The 19,881-nt window shown below is 38.3% G+C and overlaps 1 protein-coding gene across 1 annotated transcript; it reads right to left on the bottom strand.

The window, feature by feature from the left end:
* Positions 1–981: 981 nt before the first annotated feature.
* IDO1 (indoleamine 2,3-dioxygenase 1) lies at positions 982–13,098 on the bottom strand. Its single transcript, XM_020876307.2, has 10 exons — positions 12,938–13,098; positions 9,363–9,458; positions 9,129–9,248; positions 8,518–8,636; positions 7,747–7,761; positions 5,293–5,392; positions 4,632–4,749; positions 3,347–3,398; positions 2,749–2,897; positions 982–1,791 (listed from the first exon to the last, which is right to left on the bottom strand). Exons 1-10 carry the CDS (start codon positions 13,010–13,012, stop codon positions 1,430–1,432), a joined length of 1,206 nt encoding a protein of 401 aa, XP_020731966.1. The 5' UTR covers positions 13,013–13,098; the 3' UTR covers positions 982–1,429.
* Positions 13,099–19,881: the final 6,783 nt, after the last annotated feature.

The raw sequence follows: 19,881 nt of genomic DNA, 5'->3' as shown, positions 1-19,881 counted from the left end.
TTATATGCCATACGGGTTTTGGGAAATGCTTGGCGTGTATCTACTGTTATTCTATCATACCGAGTAGTTTCACTGAACTAAACATCCTCTGTGTTCCTCCTGTTCATCACTCCCTCTGTCCCAACCCCCTGGCAGTTCCTGATCCTTTTCCTGCTTCCATGGTTTTACCTTTTTCCAGAATGTCATATAGCGGGAATCTCACACTCCGCAACCTTTTCAGAGTGACCTCTATTACTTAGTCAGGTGCATTGTTACATTTCTCCATGTCTCTTCATCACTTGATCACCCATTTCTTTTTTTTCTTAACCTTTTAAAAAATATTTTTAATTTTATATTGGGGTATGGTTGATTTACAATGTTGTGTTAGTTTCAGGTGTATAGAAAAATGATTCACTTATACATAATACTTATTCTTTTTCATATTCTTTTCCCAAATAGGTTATTACAGAATATTGAGTAGATTTCCCTGTGCTCTACAATAGTTTGATGTTGATTTTCTATTTTATATATCATAGCATGTATATGTTGGGAGAAGGCAATGGCAACCCACTCTAGCACTCTTGCCTGGAAAATCCCGTGGACAGAGGAGCCTGGTAGGCTGCAGTCCATGTGGTTGCTAAGAGTTGGACACGACTGAGCGACTTCACTTTCACTTTTCACATTATGCATTGGAGAAGGAAATGGCAACCCATTCCAACGTTCTTGCCTGGAGAATCCCGGGGACGGGGGAGCTTGGTGGGCTGCCATCTGTGGGGTCGCAGAGTCAGACAGGACTGAAGTGACTTAGCAGCAGCCGCAGCAGCAGTGTGTATATGTTAATCCCAAGCTCTTAATTTACCACCACCAACAACACCCCCGCCCACCACACACCACCTTTCCACTTGGGTAACCAGAATTTGCTTTCCAACTCTATGAGTCTGTTTGTGTTTTGTAAAGAAGTTCATTTTCAACATTTTTTACTGAAGAAATACACCACAATCATTTCTTTTTTCTAAAAATTTAAAATTTTATTTTTAATTGGAGGATGATTGGTTTACAATATTGTGTAAGTTTCTGTAATAAATCATCATGAATCAGGCATAGGTATATATATGTCCCTGCCTCTCGAGTCTTCCTCCCACCCCATCCCACCCCTCTAGATTGTCACACAGCACTCATTTCTTTTCAGCCCTGAGTAATATTCTATTGTCAGGATGTACTTTGATTTGTTCATCCATTGAGCCACTGAAGGGAATCTTGGATGTTTTCAAGCTTGGGTGATTATGATAAAGCTGCAATAAACATTACTGTGCAGGTTTTTGTATGAACATAAGTTTCATTTTCCTCTCAAATGAAGAATGTGAATGCTATTTCTGATATAATGGGCAGAGATGATTAACACATATCAAAATATACAAACTATGCCAAAAAATACTTTCTTGGATTACAATTAATGTTCCTTCAACAGGCAATTCACAGTTTTACCTCTTACAGTCTTCAGAAAGTCCATGAGATTGGTGCCTCCAGTTCCTTTACTTTCTGCCTCTAAATCTTCTATTGAGCTTTCCGCCTTGGATTGCCGGCTTGCAGGAATTAAGATGTATTTAACTACTATTTGCAAATGGTAGTTTCTCAAGGCGACCATAGCTTGCACACACTGATCGTAAGTTTCCTGCAGCATAGCATTGCCTTTTGAAAGAACAAACTCACGGACCGAGGGTCTTGACTTTAATGAGAGGAGAAAGCTCTGGTGAGCTGGTGGCATATAGGTTCTCATCTCCTGGAGAAATTCAGCAGCAGGGTCTGAAGGAACTGAAGACAGAGATGAGTTAATAAGGAGTCTGAAGCAGTCTCCAATCCAGGGAGGGAGGGCCGAGTGGGTTCAGAGTGGGTGGCCATGAATTTATAACCATCAAGTTAGCATCCTACTAATCTTGCTACTAGTAATGGTAATTACTGCAAAATGCACTTAATTCTGAAAACCACATGAGCTAAACTCATTCATTATATTGTTGTTTTGCTTCCTTTCTCATGTTCCTACTGTATTTGCTCCTTCTAAGGACAGGGTAGATGTACTATACTTGATAGACTGTGATGCTGACTCCAAGAGAGTTAAAGGGACCATTTTAAAATAAGAGGATGAGCTTGGGGAAAAAAAAAAACAAAACGCCTTACTGTCATGCACCCCAAAGCCTTCCCCTTTGACTGTTCAATAGCAGTTTACGAAAGAAAGAAAAGCAGAAAGAAGTTCTTCCTGGAGCTTCTTCCTCTGCTCCCTTAATCCCCTAAAAAGAATGTAATGAACGTGGCTCATCTTTAAACTTTGGTGCACGTGTTGGTCCTGGGCTCCCTGGGCAGTAGGTTGGGGAACTAGAACAGTGCCAAGCCTCCCCACTCTCTAGTTTCTGCTTGTGGTCTTACCTCAGTTTAGGCTTTTTCTTTCTAAATCTGACCTTACATGTTCAGGACATGCAATATTGGCTTCACCACTCAATCAGACCTCATAGACATGTTCAAATATCAAGATCAAATGGTGTTGAACTTGGTCTGAGTTCTGGCTTCCCTGCTTTTTAGTTGGTTAACAGGGAGTCTGTTTATGAGCCTCTTTCAGTTTCTGCTTCTTCATGGTGTAATGAGATTACAGTAAAGTCTCCACTGATTCTTCTAAAAGTATCTGATAAGCTCAGATAAGATGCTGATGGGAAGGTACTTTTTAGACACTATCCTATTAGCCTAAGCAATGCTGGTGATTTGTCATTTGCTGCTCACCTCCACCAACAGTGTGCTGAATGCCCAGGAGAACATCAAAGCACTGGAAGATGCTGCTTTGGGCTGCACTGCCTCCAGCAAACTTCTTTGGCGTGTCCCAGACGCCTTCATACAGCAGACCTTCTGACAGCAAGGGGTTGCTTTTCCAACTAAATCAGGAAGGAAAGAATAATCGGTATTTTAACAATTGCCAATTTTTCATACGTCAAATCTTGCAACAGAGGATGAGTGGAAGGTGAAATGAGCTAGGCTTCATTATACTTCTTCCATACTCCCCCTTCTACTCATGTTCAAGCACAAGAATAATAATTAACATGGTTCTGAGCAAATTCAGCATAAGGATTCTATAAGTCAAATCTTACCTTGCACTACCAAAGGTTATTTCACTCTCTAAAATGAGTAGCTTTCTTGTCCCTACTCCAGCATTTGCCTGCCCAAGTAGTAACCGAGAGAACAGCCTACTGTTTCTTGCAACATGTATTTTAGGATATAAATTGTTTCTTAAACTGGATTGATAGTGGGGACCATCAGGGAAATTTGTTGTCTTCTTTTTGTTAATTGTCTAAGTGAAAACAGAACCAAGCATAAGGCTACATACCCAGACAAGTATATTCGAAGAACATTGAAAAACAGGTTTGGGTCCACATATTCTAAAAACAAACAAACAAAAAAGATGAGGTACACCTAATTAAGCAGCATCATTGGGAAAAATCAAGGTGTTATAAACACTGATCTTAGATTTCAGTATAGGAAACAAGAAAGGTGGTAGGTCAGTCTGTGCAGAAACATCCCTGAGGTCAAACTTTCACTCTCCTGACCTCTATCACACCTGTGTACACTAAACGGGGTCTACTATGGGAACAATGCACTTCTTGTGACAAAGAGCCCTGGCCCATTCACCACTCATCCTCAGGAGACCAATTAAACTGCCAACATTTACTTAAGGATGCTTCATATGTTTACTGGGCTTCCCTTGTGGCTCAGCAGTAAAGAATCCGCCTGCCAGTGATGGAGATGCAAGTTGGATCCCTGGGTCGAGAAGATTCCCTGGAGAAGGGAATGGCAACCTACCCTGGTAGGTTGTCTTGCCTGGAGAATCCCATGGACAGAGAAGCCTGGTGGGCTATAGTCCATGGGATGGTAAAAGAGTCAGACACGACTTAGAGACTAAACAACAGCAGCATGTTTTTACTGGCATAACTGATAAATTACTCACATAAATAAACCCCAAATCTAAACTCAAAAAACAAAAATAAAACAAAACCTCCAGGAGCCCTAGGGACCATATCTCTGGGTGTCCCTCCCCAAAGCCTGCTAATGGCTTTGGTTTGAAGGCCAATCTTCTTGCCAAAGCCCACTGATACACAATCACATACTTGTTAGGCGCATCCAGTAGGGGACATTTCCTTTTGCAAATCCTTGTTTATGTACTCTTTTTGTTACTGTTTTTAGCTGTTAATTTTATGATAACTTTTGAGCCCTGTGGCTGTTTTAGATGGCTTTCTAGTTAATTTATGTAAAAGCAGAATTCATAGAGCGTTCTTATCCAGCAGAAGCTAAGTTTTTCAGAACTTAACATATCCTGCACCTTTGGCAAATTTTTCCACAATTTTTAGTGGAATTCTGGCTTCCCTATTTATTACTTATATCATCTTGGGTCATTTATCTTCTCTCTCAAAATTTAGATTCTCTTCTCTGTAAGATGAACATAATAAAACCCACCACATGGAAAGTACATATAGTAATTCAGTGAGATAAAGGAAACCGCAAACACAACCACCACGTGAGAGTTGGTTTTACTTCTGTTTTCTCTGCAAGTCTACATCTAGATAACCAGAAACATCTGAGCATGGTCTAGCGTTTGCAAGGCACACAATACTTGCCATGAATTTGGGAAAACACGTCCAGGGCTTTGCGCAGGCTGGAAGATATGTCAAGCAGTGCCTTCTGCAAAGTATCTGAGTCTTCACGTTTTACTGCATCAAATATAATGGGGATCACCTTAAAAAAAAAAAAAAGAAAACAAACACTTCAGATTTCATAACGCTAAATATTGGCATAGAATTAAGTTCTTCTAAATCTTAATGCCCAAGTTAAATTTGGTATTTCTATTTCTTTCTTGGATTGAATACCCTTGGATTGTTTGACTAATTTCCGTATGTTTAATTAAACTTGGGGATTGTCTTTATTAATTTATCACTTAGAGATAAGTTTATATAGTTTTATGTATTTCTATCTCTAAGGCAAAAAATCATTAGCTTTTTGTCACTGTGAGACAGAGTTCCCATGGCAAGTTGCATTGAAAATACTTCTCTCTTATTAGGGCTTCAAATTTGATTCTAATTATATGGCTCTTACATTTTATATTTTAGAAGAGACAAAAAAAAAGTATTTATTTGTACTAGGCGATCCCTTATCTCCAATTCAATCATCAAATCCTCTATTCAGTCAGGATCAAGTTACTTTATGTATAATAATGTTCTGTTGCTAAGTAATTGTTCTGCTTAAGTGAATCAAAATGCACATTTTTCTGGACTGACATACTTTGATTGCAGAGGCAGCTGCTATTTCCACCAACAGAGAAACCAGAAAGAAGCCTTTGCCGCAGTCCCCGCCAGGAAATGAGAACAAAATGTCCATGTTTCTGAGAAAATTAATCCAGGAAGTCAAGAATTTAGTAAAAATAAAAGAAAGAAAGCTAAAAAGAAGAAAAAATAATTTGATAACAATATTGATCTATTTGTTGGATCCTTATTCATTTTCAAGTCTTTTATTTACCCTCCATTTTCAAAATAATCTCGTGAGATAAGTATGCAGGTTTACTATATCCATTATGTAGTTAGGAATATTAATGTTAGGTCTGTTGTCTAAGGTCATAAAATTAACAGTACTTTAAGCTGGAACTTAAAATTCCATTTTAGAACTTGAAGCTAGAAGCTTCAAGAGCATTTCTTTTTCTATTAGCCCGTCAATTTTTCAAAAATTTGTAAACTCAAGGTTTATAGAGATATCTGTGAGGTATGGTTTACAAAAGTAGATTTTTGACTTAAATAAACATATTCATATCCATATTTTTATCTGTGAGCCTGACTCAATTTCTCAGTGATATATTCTGCCTTACAAAGGAATTGATTGGGAAATTCAAATAATTTATTACACCTTATTTTCTTTTGCAGTGAAGTTTTGTGTTGGTGCAAATACGGTCTCAGTATCAGGACACCTCTGAGTTTCATGGCAGTTAAATGTATGGTCTCAAACCATTTCCACACCTAACTTCTTGGGGCTCATTGAATAAGATATTTCATCGGTTTCAGCCTCAAGTGGGGCTGGTGACATCATTCTCCCATTTAAAAACCTTCCATAGCTTCCCCTTTAAGATACTGTTTTAACCCCTTATCAGAGTCCAAAGTCCTATGTAATAATTCTATAGTTTATTTCTTCATCCCCTTCCTATACTGTTACCTTCCTTATTTATGATGTATCAGTGACACTAGCCTTCCTTCAATTCTGAAAATGCACCAAGATTTTTGTCATTTCAAAGCCCTCATTCTTGCTGTTTCCTCCACTGTGAACATGCTCAGCTTTTCCTTCTTCTTCCTTTACTTTTTTCTGGCCACATGACACATGGGATCTTAGTTCCCCAACCAGGGATAGGGAACACGCTGTGCAATGGAAGTACAGAATCTTAACCACTGGACCACCAGGGAAGTCCCAGCTTTTCCGTCTTCTAACCTGTGCCTAGTCACTCTTCCAAACCCAGCTTAAATTCCTTGCTGTAAGATTCTTTCCTTGTGCCTTTTGTTTGACTTGAACTCATAGTCCTTTAATTCCTTAATTCTTCTCTTGATCTTGTAGCATTTTACATAATTTTCATGTATCTTCTTTCCTCCAAATTAACCTAGTTTCATGAGGGTACGCTTATTCCTATATTTACTTTAGATTTCCTAGCTCTTAGCTTCTGTTAAGTACCTAGGCCAAAAATAGTAAGAATTGGGTCAAAAAGAATAGTTTTATTACTTCTGGCCACTGAGGTCATGGGATCATGGATACACAGATGTATGTGCATTTTGTATGTATGCATGTTAATTATATTTATCAGCAGATCTTCCTAAACTTACAATGGTGTTATATCTCAATAAAGCCATCTTCTGTTGAAGATAAGTTGAAAATTCATTCAATATACCTAACCTACCAAATATCAGATATTAGCCTATCAAATATTAGCCTTGTGGTCTGCTAAGTTGTGCCTGACTCAAGTTGTGTCTGTCTCACTGTGACCTTGGAGTCACAGTCGTTGTGATCCCAAGGACTCTAGCCCGCCAGGCTCCTCTGTCCATGGGGTTTTCCAGGCAAGAATACTGGAGTGGATTGTCATTTCCTCCTCCAGAGGATCTTCCTGTCCCAGGGCTCAACCCACTTCTCCTGTGTCCCCCGCATTGGCAGGTGGATTCTTTACCACTGACCCAGCTGGGTGCCCCAGAGTTTAGCCTAGCCTACCGTAAATGTGCTTAGAATATTTGTATTAGCCTAGAGTTGGGCAAAATCATCTAACACAAAGTCTATTTTATACTAAATGTGGAATATCTCATGATTTACTGAATACTGAAAGCGAAAAACAGAATGGTTGTCTGGGTGCATGATGGTTGTAAGTGTATTAGCTGTTTACCCTCTTGACAGTGAGGCTGCCTGGAAGCTGCACTGCCCTGCCCAGGATCACAGGAGAGTATGTACTGCAGATCTACTTAGGGAAAGATCAAAATTCAAAATTCAAACTGAGTTTATAGTGAATGTATATCACTTTTGCACCATCCTAAGGTCAAAAAATCATAAGTTGAACCACCCTTAAGTCAGGTATCATCTGCATATACAAGTAAGATTTTTGTATTTTTTGCCTAAAATCAGTTAATCTTTTAAAAGAATTCACTTGGAGGGTAGTGATGCATCCTTATTTACTTTGAATAACAGTAATTCTTTGAATAAAAAAGATGGAATACTTACTCATAAGTCATGGGCCTTAGGAGAACAGCCACGAAGCCATGGATCAATTGGAAGATGGAAAGGAAACCAGCGTAAAAATTAAATGGTTTTGAGTTATTTCATTTAATACTACTGATCTAGCAAAGGTAAAAAAATTACATAAAAATGTAAAGGTGTGTTTTTTTCAATATTTGTCAAGTAGGTGTCACAAACATTTAATTTAGGACTTTACAAGTGAAAGAAACAATTAAATATGCAAGGAACACATGTGGATTGTCAAAACCAATTGGAAACCTTGTTACTAATAAGAAATTTTCAAGATCAAATTATTTCATTTTGCGGTTCTCCCACATCTAGAACATGCCTCTGAGTGTGAATACACGTGTGGTGAATACACACCCAGAGCCTCTGACACTTCATTATAGCAGATCCATTACTCAGTGCTTAGGAAGGGCTGAGATTCTAAGCAGACTCTTTTGAAAGCCCAGAGGTTGCCACATTTACCACCAAAGATGTGTTGATTCCACTCAATAGTTAAAATCGAAACTTGCAGAATCTCAGAAGAAGCCAGTATCAAAAGAAGCCAGTCAAACTGATCAAACTGAACACTTAAAATATGTACATTTCATTGTATGTTGACAAGACGCCTCTCTCTCTCACACGCATGTATCTTTTACATCTTAACAACAGAGAAGAAAGCCATGCTGCCAAAGATTAAACAAATGACCAATTCCCTTTTGATTAAAATACTGTGCACACCTTTAATTCCATTTATAATCACTGTTTACATACCCACTGGGATCCTTTTTCTTCCAGTTTGCTAAGACACAATCTGCATAAAGCAGAATAGGAGGCAGTCCCAGCTTCTCAGACAGCTTGCAGTAAGGAACTGCGATATTGCTTGGCAAGACCTAATGAAAACACGACTTTTAGTATTAACCTTTGAAATGTCTCACCTTCACTTCTGCTTTCTGGGAGTCAAAAGATTAACTGTTCTACATAAGGTCCCCGTGAAACCAAACCAATGTGTCATTGCCTCTTCCTCATTTTGTAACTTAAGCCCAGTACTTGTAAATACCCTTGTACTTGTAAATGTAAAAGCCCTTACATTTGAGATTTGTGATGATGTGGACATAATCTGGGCATAGAGAGAACAAAGCCTAACTAGAGAGCCAGGGGAAATCCAGGCTGTATTCTTGACTTTCTAAGGGCCTGTGAATCATTTGCAACCATTCTCTCAAGCATCCATCCATTCCCCAAATATTTGTTAGGCAACTCCTTTGCACAAGATCCTCAAGCTTCACAAATGCTGTGACAATACTCTTAGAGTTCGTTTACATTAAATGTCAATGGGATGTCAGTCTGTTGTGTTAGCATAAAAGAATATAAGAAAATCTCCAAACCTTTCGGACGTCTCCATCGCCTTGACCCCACACATACGCCATGGTGATGTATCCCAGAACCAAGTGTCCCAGGCGCTGTGCCCTGTGGCCTCGGAGGTCATCAATGCTGAGCATTGCTAACTGAGAACAAATGGAAAGATGGAGTCAACTCAAAATGCCTGATGTGATGGCCACAAAACCAAGTTAATGCTTTTAAGAAGCTGAAATAGAAAATGTGTAATATTTTTTCCAAACCTTCTCAACTTCCATACGTAGTTGGTTGTTCTTGATCAGCTCAGGCAGATTTCTAGCAATAGAGATCCAGGCATCATAAGGATGAGGTAGCTCCTCCTTGAAAAGAAGAAACAGGGCTTTGATTGACCAGTGGAAGGTATTATCCAACAGTGGTGCCTCCACTGATGCTCCATGTGGCCTCTGTATCAATGCCGTGGAATGCTGACGCACACTTAACCCGTCTAGGGCCACCAGGCCGTGCATTGTCACCTGCATGCTAAGAGCTCAGGACCTTCTCTGTGCTCCTCCTCTTCTTCTCAACTGCCTCCTTTGCAAAGATCCCTTGAAACATTTCATTGAACTCTTCCTGACTATTCCATTCCATAGGTATGCCTCCAATGAGGAATCCTATGAATTATACCCTTTCACGTTAAGTGACTTGTTATTGTTGTTGTTTAGTCACTTAGCAGTGTCCAACTCTTTAAGACTTAGCCTGCCAAGTTTCCCTGTCCATGGGATTTCCCAGGCAAGAATACTGGAGTGGGCTGCCATTTCCTTCTCCAGGGGATCTTCCCAACCCAGGGATTGAACCCAAGTCTTTTGCACTGGCAGGCAGATTCTTTATCACTGAGCCACCAGGGAAGCCCTAAGTAATTTACTGCTGTCTGCTGTATTTTTAACTTCTCAGCTAGATGTTAAGTTTTTTTTTTTTTTAATAGGTGGAAAATGAGATTTATTAAATGTCAGTAATGAGACAGTTTTGCTTCAGTTTTTCATTTATTTGTTGTTTAATTATTATAATGGCCCCCAAAGTTTTCTCCATGTCATAAATAAGCAAGGCTCAGGCAGATTTATGGCTTGTTTTGTGCACATAGTTCATTGTGATTCAAACATAAGGATTTCCAACTTCTAAAAGATGTTTTCTCTTTTTATATCTCACTATCTGAAGGCAAGGACTTTATCATATTTTTAATTCTGTATTTCTTAGCACAGTATTACACATGCAAGAGCTGCTGTATATATGTTGTATATATATATATATATATATATATGTGCATATATATGTGTGTGTATATATATATGTGTGTGTGTATATATATATATATATATGTATATATATGTACACATGTTGATTGCTTCCTTTTGTACAACAGGCAAATTTTTGGTCAAGTATGTAAAAATGAAATCCAAATAAAAGAGTGTTATAAATAAGATTGCTCCGTGTTATGTGGCAGCCTGGATGGGAGTGGAGTTTGGGGGAGAATGGATAAATGTGTATGTATGGATAAATCTCTTTGCTGTCTGCCTTAAACTAAAGGAAATCGGTCCTGAATATTCACTGATGCTGAAGCTGAAACTCCAATACTTTGCCCATCTGATGCTGAAGAATGACTCCGATGCTGGGAAAGATTGAATGCAGGAGAAGGGGATGACGGAGGATGAGATGGTTAGATGGTATCACGGACATGATGGACATGAGTTTGAGCAAGCTCTGGGAGTTGGTGATGGACAGGGAAGCCTGGCGTGCTGCTATCCATGGGATCACAAAGAATCAGACACGACTGAGTGACGGAACTGACCGACTGAAATTATTACAACAATGTTAATTGGCTATACTCCAATACAAAATAAAAAGTTAAAAAAAAAAAAGACCCCAAAACCCAGAATGCAGTAACTCAAGTCCCATGTCACTAAATGGAGATCATACTTAATTACAGTTTCTGCCTCTCCCAGAGTGGAATCCTAAAGCAGTCAATCCAGAATCCTCTGGCCAGCAGTAGTGAACCAATCTGCTCATAGAGCCCTTCTTTTCTCTAAAGAAATGTGACCTCAATACAGCTAACACACTCTCTGCAGGGACGACTTCCTTCTTTCTGCTCTCTTCTGCTTATAAAAGTCTTTCATTTTTGTACAGCTCCTGGAGTAATTTTCTTCCTGCTAGCTGGGATGATACCCATTGCATGAATCACTTAAGGAAGCCAATGACGTTTTAAATTTTACTCAATTGGGTTTTGTTCTTAATAAGTGCCTCCCTGGGTGTTATTTCTAATCGTGTATCAAAGGAAAACATAAAAACCAAAGAACTAGGTCACAGCCTGAAATGAGATTCACAGTCCTGAAAACTCCTTCATTAAGCTTCTTGGGGGCACCGATCCTGAATTAACGGGAGAGAGCATGAATTGAAACCAAGGTGAGTGAGGTTTTAAGCTTCAAAACCAAGTTAATATTATAAGGAAGCTATAAAATATGAAGACAAATGCAATAAAAACTTCAAACCTGTTCAGGGGCTGCAGAGAATTGGCTAGACTTAGTCAGGGCAAATTTTTAGGAATGAAAGATCCAGGCAGTATATTCATTAGATAAGCACCTTTCTTGTGTTTGCTCTGAATTTTTTCTCCCTAACCACAAAACTACTCTGCTCTGATGAATTTTAGTAATACATACATATTTTCTTTATTCTGTGTTTCACGTGTAGCACATCTGAAATTTTCATTGGGGCTACTTTCCCAAAATAACAGAAGTACTTTATTATGTGTCCAGATTAGTGTCTTATTGGACAGAACTTTCAACAAATGTAAAATTCAATCAATAATATCCTTCCGGTTCAAAGGATGCTTAAATGATATGTTATAAATTAATAAAGGGTAACACAGAGAGCCATTTAACTCCTGCTAGATGAGAGAATGCATTTTGCATCTACATGAAATCAGAAGACAAATTATTTTGCTTTATAATTGGAAGGTGATAGATTATAAGAGATGAAATGGACATTTTTGAACCTCTAATTTCCAGGAAAGATCTTCAGTGAGGAAATAAAAGTAACCTTTAATTTTGTTTTCATCCTGTTTCAGGATACTAAATCTAATTTCATAGGTATCTCAAGTAGCAGCATTGTTTTTTAAATAGCTCAGGAAGAGTTTTATTTTGCTTTAGTTTTGGAGTTTACCCCTTGGAATCTGTTTCAGAGGTCTACATAGTTACTTGTGGCTTCCTTGGTGGCTAAGCGGTAAAGAATCTGCCTGCAATGTAGGAGACCCAGGTTCAATCCCTGGGTAGGGAAGATTCCCTGGAGAAGGGAATGGCAACCCACTCCAGTGTTCTTGCCTGGAGAATTCCATGGACAGAGGAGTATGGTGGGCTCAAAAACACTATCAAAGCAGGAACACATGATGCCCAAAGCTCAAAAACATTATCAAAGCAGGAACACATGCTTCGTGCAATCTAAGGTTTATCAGCTGAAAAAGGAGGTTCCTTTGACTCATGGGTCATTAATTACTTTAAAAAAATTTTTTTCAAAATACCCCCTGAAATGTGATTGTCTTAAAATAAAATACCTCTATAGTTACCTTATCTCATCACTCCCTGTACCTGTGTAAGATGAGTAAGAAGTGCCTCTAAGGCTAAGTTTCTAAGAAGAAAATTTTAAGAAAATTGATCGAGATCCCTTTATTCAAACTCTGCCTCCAATTTCAGTACCTCTATATCTATTTGTTCAGTAGAAATTACTGAACCACATTTATTCAGTAGAAGTTGACTTGCCCAGGTAAGTCAAGATAAGAAAATAATTTTTCCCATATTCCAGTGTCCCCTCTTACCAGTGGAAGTGGCAGAGCAAAGCCCACATCTTCATCTATGTGGTATTCTTCAAAGATGGTCCGAGAGTACTCCATAGGAGATGACTTGTCAACTGCTGTTCTTAAAGCCTCCTCTGGTTCTTCTCCAGGCTAGATGCTTTCAGAGCATCTATTTATTACAGAGGTTGTTATAGCCAACAAGGACAACTCACCACGTAGGCAGTAAGAAATGACTTTCACTTTTGGAATAGTTTCATTTTCCACTTTTTGTATTTATAGTTTGATGAAAAATAAAACTACAAAAGCATGACTGTTCATCACATGAAGAAACTGAAAGTGCATATACCATATCGAACATTTCTGGGAACATGATTTCCTTACTGCCTAAGGGAAGCTGGGAAAGGTCTGACTGAAATAGCAAAAAACATGAAAATAGGTGGCCAGAAAGAACATTTTTATTTTATGGGAACTATTAAAACTTTGAATTAAAATAATGAATTTAACCAAGCCTAATGGTTTGCTGGGAGGGATTTGCTGGGCAGGAGGAGAAGGGGACGACAGAGGATGAGATGACTGGATGGCATCACTGACTCAACGGACATGGGCTTGAGTAAACTCTGGGAGTTGGTGATGGGACCGGGAAGCCTGGCGTAATGCAATCCATGGGGTCGCGGAGTCAGACCTGACTGAGCTACTGAACTGACTGACTGACTGACTGAATGGTTTAAACCAACTTTTAATTATTGTAGTCACTGGTTTTCTTTTAAACTCTCAGGGTTCTTTGAACATATTAGTGTCTTGTTTCCGCAGCCATGAAAAAAATTTTTTGGTAGCCAGAATTAGTGCCTCTGAAATAGGAAAGTAAATAAATAAATAAATAAAAAGGTAAGCACATGAATTTAGAAGCATAGCATCTCTTCACCCCTCTAGTCCCATTTTTCTTACCCAGATTCCATAAGTGTTCTCAATCTGTTCTTTCTATTCCTAATGAGTGACTTTTAAAAGGTTTTAATTGGAGGATAGTTGCTTTACAATGTTGTGTCGGTTTCTGCCACACAACAATGTGAATCAGCTACGTGTATACATATATTTCCTCCATCTTGAGCCTCCTTCCCAACCCACCTCCATCTCATCCCTCTAGATCATCACGGGACACTGGCTTGAGCTCCCTGTGCTATACATCTGCTTCCCACTAGCTACTTATTTTAGCCCGGTAGTGTATATGTTAAAATTTCAATGCTACTTTCTCAATTTTTTCCACCCTCTTCCTCCCCAGCTGTGGAAAATTTTCTTGCATCTCTACTGTATATGATCTCTAAGGGACTAGTAAGGCAATAGTCCACATTTGGAGAGTTTAGAATATGCTTAAAGTTGAAATAAATTATAAAAATCTATCTTGAAAATAGTTCTTTCAAAATGCAAATTAAGGTTGCATTTAGTAAAGGTTTTCAGGGTGTCTGGAGGTCTGTGGTCATTTGATCTTATACACAAAGCTGAAGCAAGAGAAGAAGCCATCCTGTTCATTATGATGGTCAAAAGGAGAAAAAATGAGTGTTCAGTACATTAACAGACAATGCAATGTTGTCATCCAGGTTTCAGTACTTACAATAGATTTTAACAATACGTTGCATTGGAATTACTTCATTCTAGAATGGTTCTCACTGTATTCTTCCTAATCACGTGATGGCTTTTGATAAACACTGTTCTTCCTAATTACATGATGACTTTTGATAAAGATGTAGTTTTGCGAGAATAGGTTTCCTTTATTGTAAAGGTAAAGGAAATTGAAACTAAAATTACACAGCCAAGAGAACACAAATGGCTATGCTTCTTTAAAATTCGTCCTCCTACACTGCTGGTAGGAATGTAAATTGGGACAGTTAATGTGCAAAACAGTATGCAGGTTCCTCAGTAAACTAAAAATAGAGTTGTCATATAATCCAGCATTCCCACTTCTGGGCATATTTCCAGACAAAACTCTAATTCAAAAAGATACATGTACCCTTATGTTCATGGCAGTGCTATGCACAATAGCCAAGACATGGAAACAACCACCTAAATGTTCATTGACAGACGAATAGATAAAGAAGACATGGTACAATGGAATACTACTCAGCCAAAATAAAGAGCAAAATAATGCCACTTGCAGCAACATGCACGCATCTCGAGGTTATCACACGAAGTGAATTTAGAAAGAGAAAGACAAATATCATATGATATCACTTATATGTGTGATCTAAAATATGACACAAATGAACCTATCTATGAGACAGAAACAGACTCACAGACATAGAGAATCGACTTTTGATTGCCAAAGTAGAGGGGGAAGGTGGTTGGGGGAGGAATGGAATGGAGATTAGGGCTAGCACATGTAAGCTTTTGCAGAGATAATGGCTAAGCAACAATGTTCTACTGTATAGCACAAGAAACTACAGTCAATTTCCTTTGGTAAACCATAACAGGAAACAATATTTTTTAAAGAAGAATGCTACTGTTCAACACAAATTAACACAACATTGTAAGCCAACTATACTTCAATAGAAAATAAAAATAAAAATGAACGGTTCATGAGACTAAGACTGCCGAAATCAGATCCAAGGGAAAACAATTACAAACAAAAAAATATGATGCTAGCCTATCATATTCATGGTGGTGGTTTAGTGGCTAAGCTGTGTCCTAGTCTTGTGGCCCCATGGACTGTAGACCACCAGACTCCTCTGGCCAAAGGATTTCCTAAGCAAGAATGCTCAAGTGGGTTGCCATTTCCTTCTCCAAAGGATCTTCCCAACCCTGGGATCGAACCTAGGTCTCCTGCACTGCAGGCAGACTCTTTAATGACTGAGCGACCAGGGAAGTTCACCTATCATATTCATATAAAGGCCAAAAACACCAGCAACTTTTTATTTATTTATTTATATAGATACATGATAGAATATATCACAATGATAGCATGAATATGAGAATGGATATAAATATTATTAAATTCTTGCATTTTTCTGGAACAATAAATGACAACTGTTTATAAATAAGGGTTTTGAAAAGTTACTGATGTTTGTTCTACTCATTAGGGTAAGCAGTAGATAAATGCTATTACAATCATGAGGAATAAGTCAATAGATGGAAAAAACTGGTTAATAAAAAAAATTGATTAAATCTTAATCAATATAAGATAAGACATAAAAAGGGGAAAAAAGGATGCCAACACAACTATCACAAAGAATACAAATAGTTCCACGGTAAGTCTGTAATCATATATATCAATAAATATGTGTAAATTGACTAAGCATTGCAATTTAAAACTACAAAGATTATCAGGCAAGACTTTAAAAAAAATCACATTTATATTTATTTAAAATCCAAAATATAAGGCTGCAGAAAGGTTGAAAAATAAAATGATAAAAATATATGTCATTTGCTGTTGGTCAGTCACTATGCTGTGTCTGACTCTTTGTGGTCTGCATGGACTACAGCATGCGAGACTTTCCTGTGCTTCACTATCTCCTGGAGTTTGCTCAAATTCATGTGCACTGAGTCAATGATGCTATCTAACCATCTCATCCTCTGCTGCCCCCTTCTCCTTTCGTGTTCAATCTTTCCCAGCATTAGGGTCTTTTCCAATGAGTCAGATTTTCACAAAGTCACCAAAGTATTGGAGCTTAAGCTTCAGCATCAGTTCTTCCAATGAATATTCAGGGTCGATTTCTTTTAGGATTAACTGGTTGGATCTCCTTGCAGTCCAGGGGATTCTCAGAAGTCTTCTCCAGCACCACAAGTTGACTCTTTTTCAATTCTTTGGCTCTAGCCTTCTTTATGGCCCAACTCTTATATCCGTACATGACTACTGGAAAAACCATAGCTTTGATTATATGGGCTTTTGTTGGCAAAACGACGTCTCTGCTTTTGAATATGCTGTCTAAGTTTGTCATAGCTTTCCTTCCAAAGAGTAACTGTCTTTTAATTTCATGGCTGCAGTCACCATCCACAGTGATTTTGGAGCCCAAGAAAATAAGGTCTGTCACTGTTTCCATTGTTTCCCCATCTGTTTGCCATGGAGTGATGGGACCAGACACCATGATCTTAGTTTTTTGAATGTTGAGTTTTAGGCCAGCTTTTTCATTCTCTTCTTCCATCCTCATCAGGAGGCTCTTTAGTTTCTCTTCACTTTCTGCTATTAGAGTGGTATTATTTGCATATCTAAGATTGTTGATATTTCTCCCAGAAATCTTAATTTCAGCTTGTGAGTCATCCAACCTGACATTTCACATTTCACTCTGCATATAAGTCAAATAAGTAGGGGAATAATATAGAGCTTTGATGTACTCCTTTCCCAATTTTGAACCAGGCAGTTTTTCCATGTAAGGTTCTAACTGTTACTTCTTGACCTGCATACAGGTTTCTCAGGAGACAGGTATGGTGGTCTGGTATTCCCATCTCTTTAAGAATTTTCCACAGCTTGTTGTGATCCACACAGTCATAGAAAACTAATGAAAATAACTAGCATAGTTACGTGAATATTTAGTGAAGACTTAAAGGCAAAAGGGCTTCCCTGGTAGTTCAGATGGCAAAGAATCCACCTGCAGTGTGGGAGATCCTGGTTCGATTCTTGGGTCGGGAAGTTTCCCTGGAGGAGGGCATGGCAGCCCACTCCAGTATTTTTGCCTGAAGAATCCCCATGGACAGAGGAGCCTGGAGGGCTGCAGTCCATAGGGTCGGAAAGAGTCAGACATGACTGAGCAATTAAGCATTAAAGGCTAAAAGTATCATTAACAATCATATCAGTTAGGATTCTCCAGAGAAACAGAACCAGTAAGCAGGAAATATTTTAGATAGATATAACTAGATTATAGATAGATACATAATCAAGGTATTGATGTGTGATATGACTGTGGGCACTAGGAAGCCTGAAATCCAGAGGGAGAGACAGGATAGTGGAAAATCTCTGATAGAATATAATGCTGCAGTCCATAGGCAGAATTTCTCCTATGTTTTTGTTCTCAAGACCTTTCAACTGATTGGATAAGGTCCATTCAAATTACTAGGCTTAATCTCCTTTATTTAAAGCTAACTATAGATGTGGCATCTGGTCACATCACTTCATGGGAAATAGATGGGGAAGCAGTGGAAACAGTGTCAGACTATTTTTTTGTGCTCTAAAATCACTGCAGATGAGGATTGCAGCCATGAAATTAAAAGATGCTTACTCCTTGGAAGGAAAGTTATGACCAACCTAGACAGCATATTAAGAAGCAGAGACATTACTTTGCCAGCAAATGTCTGTCTAGTCAAGGCTATGGTTTTTCCAGTAGTCATGTATGGATGTGAGAGTTGGACTATAAAGAAAGCTGAACACCGAAGAGTTGATATTTTTGAACTGTGGTGTTGGAGAAGACTCTTCAGATTCCCTTGGACTGCAAGGAGATCCAACCAGTCCATCCTAAAGGAGATCAGTCATACGTGTTCATTGGAAGGACTGATGCTGAAGCTGAAATTCCAATCCTTTGGCCACCTCATGCAAAGAGTTGACTCACTGGAAAAGACCCTGATGCTGGGAGGGATTGAGGGCAGGAGGACAGAGGATGAGATGGCTGGATGGCATCACCGACTCGATGGACATGAGTTTGAGTAAATTCCAGGAGTTGGTGATGGACAGGGAGGCCTGGTGTGCTGCGATTCATGGGATTGCAAAGAGTCGGACATGACTGAGTGACTGAACTGAACTGATAGATGTGGGGCTTCTCAGGTGGCACAGTGGTCAATAATCCACTTGCTAATGTAGGAGACTCAAGAGACCCATGATCAATCCCTGAGTCAGGGATCAATCCCTGGAGTAGGAAATGGCAACCCTTTCCAGTATTCTGGCCTGGAAAATTCTATGGACAGAGGAGTCTAGTGGGTTACAGTCCATGGGTATGCGCACACACACACACACACACACACATACATAGATGTTACTCACACCTACAAAATACCTTCACAGCAACCTAGATTAGTGTTTATGTTTATTTTAAGCAATGGGCACTATAGCCTAGGCAACTTTACATAAAACTAATCATCACAGTGATCAAAGGAGATAATTTTATAACATAAAGCATTCAATTTACCAGGGTATGTGAATTAAAATTGTCTGCATATTCAATAATATAATCTCAAAATATATAAAGTAAACTCGATGCAGGTGAAACAAGCTAGCCATAAACCACTGAATATGTGTGCAGTTTTAGAAACAGAATTGATGAAATTGGTTTACTTAAAACACAGATAATATCAAACTCAACAATTTCAAGATACATGTTATATTCAAGTATGCTGGAACATTTAAAAAAAATGACCCTATATATGCAGGTTCACAAATAAATCTCAAAAATTTCATAAGATTGAATCACACAGGATATATTTTTAACCAAGACAAATATGACGGAGATAAATAGCAAAGATTAACAGAAAATCCCCATATGCTTAAAATGAAGAAACATTTTTATATAACTTACAGGTCAAAAATTCCTAAGAAAACAGAGCCTAGAAACTAATTTTGACTTGAATAATGGTTTAAAATAACAAAATGTCTAGGACACACCTCATGGCATACTTCAAGGAAACTTTATATTATCTAAAAGGCATAGATTGTTTAAAACAAAGGCTATGCTTCTATCTCATGATTTTGGAAAATAAACACCACATTAAGGTCAAAGAATGTAAAAGGGAAAAAATAATGAAAAAAAGAAGTAAGTAAGTGAAGACATTAGTGGAATAGAAAAGTATATACTTATATTTGAAAAAAAAAATGTAAGCACATGATAAGACTAATAGAGAAGAAACAGAAGCACAGTACCTAATGTCAAGAATTAAAAAGGGACATTGCTACAATGCTACAGTAATTACAAATAGACTAATATTCTGGTGAGTCTGAGTCACATTTTTGTTATTGTAAGCATTAACCAAAAAGAAGTGCAAGATAGAGTAAGTAT

Source organism: Odocoileus virginianus, chromosome 32 (assembly GCF_023699985.2).
Source record: "Odocoileus virginianus isolate 20LAN1187 ecotype Illinois chromosome 32, Ovbor_1.2, whole genome shotgun sequence".
Taxonomy (NCBI): domain Eukaryota; kingdom Metazoa; phylum Chordata; class Mammalia; order Artiodactyla; family Cervidae; genus Odocoileus; species Odocoileus virginianus.
The sequence above is the reverse complement of the archived record's forward strand: the minus strand, read 5'-3'. Positions and strand labels throughout refer to the sequence as shown.

Coding starts and splice junctions, on each gene's coding strand:
- IDO1 (XM_020876307.2), bottom strand. CDS start 13,012: ATGGAGTACTCTCGGACCATCTTTGAAGAATACCACATAGATGAAGAT. Junction 9,249..9,362: donor TACGTATGGAAGTTGAGAAG/GTTTGGAAAAAA, acceptor ATTTGTTCTCAG/TTAGCAATGCTCAGCATTGA. Junction 4,750..5,292: donor CAGCTGCCTCTGCAATCAAA/GTATGTCAGTCC, acceptor TTTTTTTTTAAG/GTGATCCCCATTATATTTGA.